This window comes from Cynoglossus semilaevis, chromosome 12, assembly GCF_000523025.1.
Source record: "Cynoglossus semilaevis isolate Cse_v1.0 chromosome 12, Cse_v1.0, whole genome shotgun sequence".
Lineage (NCBI taxonomy): Eukaryota > Metazoa > Chordata > Actinopteri > Pleuronectiformes > Cynoglossidae > Cynoglossus > Cynoglossus semilaevis.
In genome coordinates this window covers 2,273,178-2,281,617 of record NC_024318.1, presented here as the reverse complement: position 1 = coordinate 2,281,617, position 8,440 = coordinate 2,273,178, and the positions used below count along the sequence as shown (strand labels likewise).

The window sequence follows — 8,440 nt, the reverse complement described above, 5'->3', positions numbered from 1 at the left end:
GTCGTGTAGATTTGAGTAAAAAAAGATGGATGGTGATGGAGAAAAACAATTAGCAGATGGTGGTGTTTCATCCTCAGATTGTTAAAATATATAAATGTTTTCCAGGAACTGGAAATAGGACAGAAACCAGGACAGACAGTTTGTTCTTTAAACTGACTCAAGATGTTCCGTCTTCACAGCTGCCAAAAATTTCACTCCTCGTTTAGAAAGTGCACGATTTAAAATGGTGTTTTTGTCTTAAAAAACACAAATCTGTCCAGATGTCCTCAAATCTGTCCAGATGTCCTCAAATCTGTCCAGATGTCCTCAAATCTGTCCTGGAACTCTGTGAAATCCTTCACTTCACCTTCATTTGGGCAAAAACCCCAAAGTACAACAATGAAAATCAGCATTTGAAGCTGATTGGTCCAAATAATGTGCCAGTCTCCAACCACCTTCCTGGTTAACATCTGCAGAATTTCAAACACCAAATGTTAGAACTTCCTGCTGGAGCTAACGGCACGTCAGCGACTCCTGACGTAAAATCAATGATTTTTTTTTTTTTTTTGGGAAAAACTTTTCCCTCTTTATCGTCAGTTAACCTTAGATTTAAAGACGTTAGAGCTCAGAGAAAGAACCTCAGCTGGGACTGAACGTAGTTCCTGGTACTAGTTGTTACTGCAGATGTATTCATGAGTTCCCTCATGATGAAAACCTGATAACGCAGTACCTGGTTTCACCACACCACATGAATGTGAATGTGAATGTGTGAAATCTTCCCAGCTCTGTGTCAGTACTGGTTAATGTCACGTGTTTGGAAAATATCACCATATCAGCAGAAAGTTCATATGGGACGTTAATGTGTGAAATCTTCCCAGGTCAGATATCAGCAGAAAGTTCATATGGGACGTCTTTACTGGTTATTCTTTACACCTCGGTCCATTAAGAAAATCTATGTAAGTTAATCTGCTGCTGCCTTAATGAGGTGAAGTGATAACATTTAACATTTAACATTTAATATTTCATTTTTTGGGCGTTTTATCAGAGGTTTGTCAACAACAACACAAACAAAAGAGACAACAGAAAATGTTGTCCCCTGGAGCTAAAATCCTTGATTTTCTCTATGGACTTTGGTGCAAACGAGTATAAAATGGAGGAGTGAGTGTTGAATATTTGTCGCTGAATAAAACATCCGTCCTGAACTGATCCGTCACATCAAAGCCTTCCTTCCTCGCCACTGATTTCACTTCATTTCAAAGCTCTTTCATCTCAGTCTGATTCTAACTCATTCAACTTTAATGTTTCCAAATGTATGTTTTGATTGTCCTCGTTTGCATGAGTGTGACAAACGTCCTCTGCCCAGAAACATGTTTGCTTTCATTTAGTCTTTTGGCTGAATTTAAAGAGACATGTCATGATTTTTTTTTAAGATTCTCTATCACTGGTTTGTTCTGTTTAAAATCCACATCACTGTTTGAGGGCGGTTTCCTCTGTGGACTTTGGTGTGTTAACGCGTGTCAAACCGAAGGCCCGTGGGCCAAATGTGGCCCGCCAAGTCATTTTGTGTGGCCCACAGGAGTTTAAACCCCATGTTGGTTTTTATTTATTTAATTATTTATTTGCTTAGACGGTATACCATGAAAATAATCCATGTAATCCAGGTTGGGTTGAATTTCAAAAATCACATTTGTATTTAATAGGATAAACAACAAACATCTACTATTGAGTAAAATCAAACATTTTCTCTATGGGATTTGGTTTGGGAGAACCAGTGGTTTTTTCTACTTCATTTTTCTGTCATTCTGATGTGCGTCACGTCTCACTCTCTGCTCCACTGTGTCTCTCTCTCTCGTCCACAGTCCTATAGAATCCTGCCAGAACTTCTACAAAGACTTCACGCTACAGATCGACATGGCCTTCAACGTGTTCTTCCTTCTATACTTCGGCCTCCGGGTGAGTGGAAACGTTTGACTGTAGCCCGGTTGATAAACTAATTACAGTCGTGGTTGTTTTACACACGGGGAGTTCATTCATTCAGGTCAAAGAATATTTCACATGTTCGGCGGCTCGACCCCAGCGTGTACCAGCAGTGATGTGGAAATGTTTTAAACATGGCCGTCACGTTAGAGACCAACGCCAATAATTCAACGTCAGGAATAAATGAATAAAATCAGCTCTTACTCAGCCAACGCCACCAGCTGGTCACATGACAGTGAAGGCTGTGTGTGTTTTTATCCAGTGTCGGATGAAGCGTCGTCTTTGATCGGTCACAGTGATTAGTTTATTCTTATTAAAAATAGAGTCTCGTTTCCTCCTTTCGTTCATTATTTATTCTGTTTATTTGTGAAATAATAAAGTAATGATTTCTTTCTTCTCTTTATTTCCCACAGTTCATAGCAGCCAATGATAAGCTGTGGTTCTGGCTGGAGGTCAACTCTGTGGTCGACTTCTTCACTGTTCCCCCCGTTTTTGTCTCCGTCTACCTGAACAGAAGCTGGCTTGGTGAGTCTGGATAAATATGCTGAATGGACACCAGGGGGCGCTGTTGCCTGGTGGCAGTGAAACGCTTGGTTTGAGATTGAGATGTTTATTTGACAAAGTCAGGTCGATGTGTTCATTAGGGTCAGAAATGTTCGTCCGGTGTTTAGGTGAATGACCACAACCAAACATCTCATTATGACATCAGTCATCAACAAAATGAGAAGGCTGTGATTGGTCAAAAGATATTCAAACGTGAGAAGCCGGAGAAAATCAGCTCAACATCAGGAAACAAATAACACATTTTACACGTTGGTGTTTTTTTTTTCTTTTCATCCCAAGTACCTTCTTGGTGTCCTTGAGTTTTTATGATTGATTTTTATGGAGACACGGAGCAGTTTAAAAACTAGAACAGCCTTGAAGACCGTGAGCTGTGGTGAGAATCCAGGACGCACGGCTGTGGACACTCAGAGGAAAGTAGGACGTTACGTAATCAGGTTAGGGTGTTTTCTAGTCTCCTCTCACACACACACACACACACACCTGCGCGTGTGTGTGTGTGAATGAGTCAATTACATTTATTCATGGCAATTTTGGAGGTGAAGTGTGTTTTCAGGTTCAGATGTAGGATATAACTGTATGGACTTATATATAAATATATATATATGTGTGTGTGTGTGATGGTGAGTGTCCAATCAAAGGTGATGGAAGCGTAGTACTGCAGTACTGCAGTACTGCAGTTATACTCTAGTCTCCAGCTGTGAGCTAATGACTCCGTCCTCGGTTAATAACATGAACCGTGGACAGTGAGACGGTGATGAAAGTGAGCTGCTGCCTGACGAGACTAATCACCTGTGAGTCCGATTCCTCCTCCTGCTGTTGCTGCCTGAGCCCATGAGCAGAACCACAGAGTTTTCACTCCATCAGGTTAGATTTCAAAGACAGGACAAATCATCGTGTGTCAGACGCAGCAGCTTCGTCCACACCGAGCTGTGGACGAAGCTGCATCAGTGATGCAACAATCCAGAGCACTAAGGCAGCTAACTGTACGCCGTAAGCTAATTTAGCCATTAGCCAAACGATCACCAAAATAGTCAAATATCAACAGATTATATAACTCATGGTTAAACCTTTTGAGGATTAAGAATTTAACAGTTCGTACAGCTTTTGTTTCTATTGGAGGCTAACATTAAGCTTTTTTAACCAATCACTTGTATTGTAGCAAAGGTTTGGCTAGCTGTCGTTCACTTTTGCTATGTATTTGTGTCTGGTGTTTATCTTTTTTTTTTAGCTACCTTAGCTAATATATTTTTGCGGGGTCACATTTTCTGACCCTTTTTTTTTTTTACATCTTTTCCTATTTTTTTTCTTTTGTCGTTCCAGCTCAAAGTCTGTAGTGTTTTTATCAAGATATGATTTTCTGGCAGATTTTTTTGTTTCTTCTCAGACCATTTTTCTCTTGGAAATTTTTTATTCTGTGCAACAACAGGAGTAAATCTCAGGTGAATTCACAGTCAAGGACGTTTGTCCTCAGTTATTGTCCAACCCTATAGATTCTATAGGACGCTGCGTTCCTGACGCTAACGTCTGACATTTACAGATTAGCCAATGACACACTGTTACTTTTCTACACTGGATGGTCCTGGCTGATGGATTTTCCTGCAGGAAGATCGACAGGCCTGTAGTCGTCGTCCTGATAATCAATAGTCTAATCCATATGCAGCGTTTCTCCCCGTGTTAACAGGCGTGTGAGGAGGGAACGCCCTGTTGTTCTGCTCCTGCTCCCACTGGAGCTGTTCATCTTCTTTCTCCTTTTATTTTTCCATGCTGCGGAAACACACATACACACACACACACACACACGACACAGCCACCGTGTGTGTGTGTGTGTGTGTGTGTGTGTGTGTATAATAATTAGGTTATCTTCTCTGTTGCACCAGGAAACCACTGGAGATCCAGTGAAGGTGGTCGTAAAAAAAACTGCTCACAGTGGTTTTATCTGCACAAATATTCTGATATTTTGTTTATATTTTGTCACTGGGATATAAAATATTATATTGAAGACTCTTACGTATATTTTTAATTTTTTAATTATTTTAGCTGTATATCTTTGAAAATGTTTTAGGTTTTTCTAAGCTTTATCTTGGTGAACATTTAGAGGCATCCTTAGGGAAGAGATATCTTCCCTAAGGATATCATAATATCATAATATTTTTGGGAAAATATGATTTTTTTTTTGTCTGTTTGTTTTTGTTTTTTTTTTTTGTCGTTTTATATTCATTAGTTTTTATTGACCTTGGCCAGTGTTGGGTTTGAGATGTGCAGTTCACTAAACGCTTGGCAGAGCGTGGGCTAAAGCCTTCTATTGCCCTCTAGTGGTGCTATGAGGTACTGCTCTTTACTCTGATAGAGATGTTTCTGCTGCAGAAATGGAGATTATAACCAAGTAGAGTATGAATCCAACGTACATAATGAGAACAAAGGAAACAACGACCCCTGATGGTGGAGCAAAGCTATTGCATGTAGCCTGACGGAAACATTGCATGTTTGCATTATTTAATTCTTCAGGTCATGAGATGGATTATTAATCCAAGTTCAGTTTTTTCGTGTGTTGTCGGAAGTGCAGTGAGTATAATCTGATACTCACTGAGTTGACTGTCAGTGTAATCCCAGTTGAATAATCCCAGTTGAATAATCCCAGTGTGCTGATTGATAAAAAATGTCCAGTAAAGGAAACACGTGACACGTCCGGTCCGTGGTGACCTGGATCAGAGAACGCTTGAATGACAGAGAATGAAGGAGCATCTGGTCAGTGGTCGTGTGTGTCTGTTACTGGGATTACTATACTTATGGGGACATTTTTAGAACCTGTTGTTAGGGTGGAGACACCTTGTCCTTCTTCAGGGATTTTGTCCTCGTGGGGACGTTTAACGGCTCTTGATGATTGTGTTCCTGAAGATTAAAAACTTTTGTTTGGAGTTTTTATTAGAATCAGGGACAGACTGGACCCACGGGTTAGAGCTGTAGTCATTAGCAGCAGTAAAACATTTGTAATGGATAGAGTTAAGGTCAGGGACACAGTGTGTGTGTGTGTGTGTGTGTAACTAGGAAATAACAGAACAGCTTAAAAAATGACAGAGGAAGGTAAGTCTGTTGGACAGAGGGATTAGAGCTGTGTCAAAAATAAAACCACAGCCGTTGGAGCTGGAGACACAGACAGTGACTGAGGAGGAAAACAACTTCATTCTACAGGTTTCAGCTCTTCAGTCTTTGAGTTTGTCACCAGATTCCTCAGGATCTCAGCACCAAAGACGCTGCTCTGGTTCTAATATTTCAGTCTGAGCTAAAACAACAGGCCTTGGTTGGTTTTCATCGGGGCGTCAGCCATGATTCCTCAGAAGCTGCTCATGTACAGAAGGAAACGCAGCGCAGCTTTTCACCAGGAGGAGACGGAGACTCGGAGGAGGAAGAAGTCGTGCGGAGATCTTTTCCAGAACGGTTACAGAGTGAGGCAGAGTCAACGTGGACGAGAGGAAGAAGAGCCAGGGTCGAACAGTTCTGTCTGGTCCTGGTTGATGGGTCTGTTCAGCTGGGGTAAGATGGAGCAGAACCTCCTGTCTCACTGACCAATCGGCTGCTCTGTCTGTCAGCCGAGTGTGGTCCACACTGTGGAGCGCGGTCCTGTCACCGTGACAGAGAGGCATGGTGTCTTAAAGGGCCGGCCACACTTTTATCACCATTTGTTCCTATTTTTAAAGACATCGTTTCGACACCACCAGAGGGAGCCAAAGTACCACCGTTGGTACATGTACCATAGCTTGAGAACCATTGTTTATGGTGTTGTTTATCGATCTCCTTTCTCTGTGTCTTCCAGGTTTAAGATTCTTGAGAGCTCTCAGATTGATACAGTTCTCTGAAATCTTACAGTTTCTGAATATCCTAAAAACAAGGTGAGAAAAAATCAGTTCACATTTATTTTATTTATTTAATTTTGTTCAACGCTCTGGTCCAAATTTTTAAAATGATTATTTCCCTGTGTTTCTTTTTTCCTCCCAGCAATTCTATCAAGCTGGTGAACCTGTGCTCCATCTTCATCAGCACATGGCTCACAGCTGCTGGATTCATACATCTGGTGAGTCTTCATCACTGCAGAGGTTCTTCTTAATGTCAGCGCTGAAACACACTGCCATCTGCAGGACAGATGGTTCACATTTGTTTTAAAGAACATACAGAGAGTTTGATTCTGAGTTTATATATAACATATATAAATAAATATACATCTATATGTTATATGTTGACTTTGAGTTTTCAAAATGTACTCTTTGATGCTGTTATTTGTTCCAACCACTAGATGGTAGTCTAAGCCTAATGAATATATGGAGAAGAGGGCCTAAGGCTAAGTTTCTGATGAAGTCTCTGATGTTTTCTTTTCTTTTTAATCCCAGGTGGAAAACTCAGGGGATCCTTGGGAAAACTTCCAAAATTCCCAGTCACTTTCCTACTGGGAATGTGTCTACTTGCTGATGGTGACTATGTCCACAGTGGGCTACGGTGATGTCTATGCAAAAACCACCCTGGGCCGTCTCTTCATGGTCTTCTTCATCCTCGGTGGTTTGGTAAAATCAGACTTTTTATTTCTCCTTCAGTCCCAGACCCTAGTCCTGAGTCCTCAGTCCCAGACCCTAGTCCCAGATCCTCAGTCCCAGACCCTAGTCCCAGATCCTCAGTCCCAGACCCTAGTCCTGAATCCTCAGTCCCAGACCCTAGTCCCAGATCCTCAGTCCCAGACCCTAGTCCTGAGTCTTCAGTTCCAGACCTCCCAGATAATACTCAGATAATACTTTTTACTGAAAATACATTGTTAACTTGATATATATTATATAGCTTATATTTTGTAGTGGCTAAAACCAGTTCTCCCTGGTTTCCACACCAGTGACCATGTGTTTACACCTCCTACAGGCCCTTCTGAAAAAAAAACTGAACTGTTCCTTTAAATAGTTTATCGTTAACTGTTACAGAATGTATTTCAATGTTAGCCTAGTCTGATGTCGTCTGACTCCGCCCCCTCCCACGTCATCCCCTGAACGTCCTCCAGTTCTACCATAACCTCTGTGTCTGATGATGTTGTGGTCAATGTTCTCTGATAAAATCAACCCTTGGTTTTCAGGATATGAACCAAACCCCACATCCCATAATCCCCTCCTACTTCTTTACCCACAATTCCAACAAACACAGGGGCAGGAAGATGAAGCTCAGGCCACTCTGACTGTTACCACAGCTCCAACAGTCGTCAGTGGTTGTCCTGCGGGGGTGTCACCTCAGACGGACACATTTAAACCTGTTTTAGTTACAGTTGTCTGCTATATTTCAGCCACTTCTGTTAGAAGCAGCATGTTGTTAGCATGTTGTAGTTTTTAGCCATTTTTCAGAGTAATTCCCAACTCTTTTCTCCCCATACTTTGAGCTAATTTCACAGCTAATAATTCCCTTACTTTTTTTTGTATTAGAAAAATATAAAAAACTATGTTTTGAAAAAAAAACTTTATTTAAACCTCGATGCTAAAGTCAAAAGGTTATGTTTTGAAAAAAAAACTTATTTAAAAATCATTTAAATGTTTTGAAAAAAAACTTATTTAAAAATCATTTAAACCTCGATGCTAAAGTCAAAAGTTACTGAGACGATGAAGTTCCTGTATTTTGAAGCTAAGCTAAAGCTAGCGTGAGCCACAGGGCGTAGTGTTCCGTGTTGACGAAGACCATTTCCTGTCTTCCACATCACCGCTGCCCTCTGATGACCTTCAGCTGTTTTTCTCCGTGTTACATGTTTCTGGGCTCTGGAAGTCTTTAGGGCTGCACTTCAAGCTGCTTCCTGTCAACGGCCGACTAAACCGGGATCAAATAAATAATCACTCCAGGCTGCCGAGATATTATTTAAGCCCCGAGTCCTTTCAGAGCCACGTCACTCCACGTTTACCTCACTAAT

General features: G+C 41.1%; 1 protein-coding gene across 11 annotated transcripts in view; it reads left to right on the top strand.

Moving 5' to 3' along the window:
• Positions 1-8,440, top strand: part of kcnma1a (potassium large conductance calcium-activated channel, subfamily M, alpha member 1a) — a 117,097-nt gene that overhangs the window by 48,380 nt on the left and 60,277 nt on the right. For all 11 annotated transcript variants that reach the window (XM_025060921.1, XM_025060922.1, XM_008321465.3 and 8 more), the window contains exons 4-8: positions 1,839-1,932; positions 2,370-2,481; positions 6,332-6,407; positions 6,514-6,589; positions 6,903-7,073. In XM_025060921.1, coding sequence (XP_024916689.1) covers positions 1,839-1,932; positions 2,370-2,481; positions 6,332-6,407; positions 6,514-6,589; positions 6,903-7,073 — 529 coding nt within the window. The remainder of the gene's footprint in view (positions 1-1,838; positions 1,933-2,369; positions 2,482-6,331; positions 6,408-6,513; positions 6,590-6,902; positions 7,074-8,440) is intronic.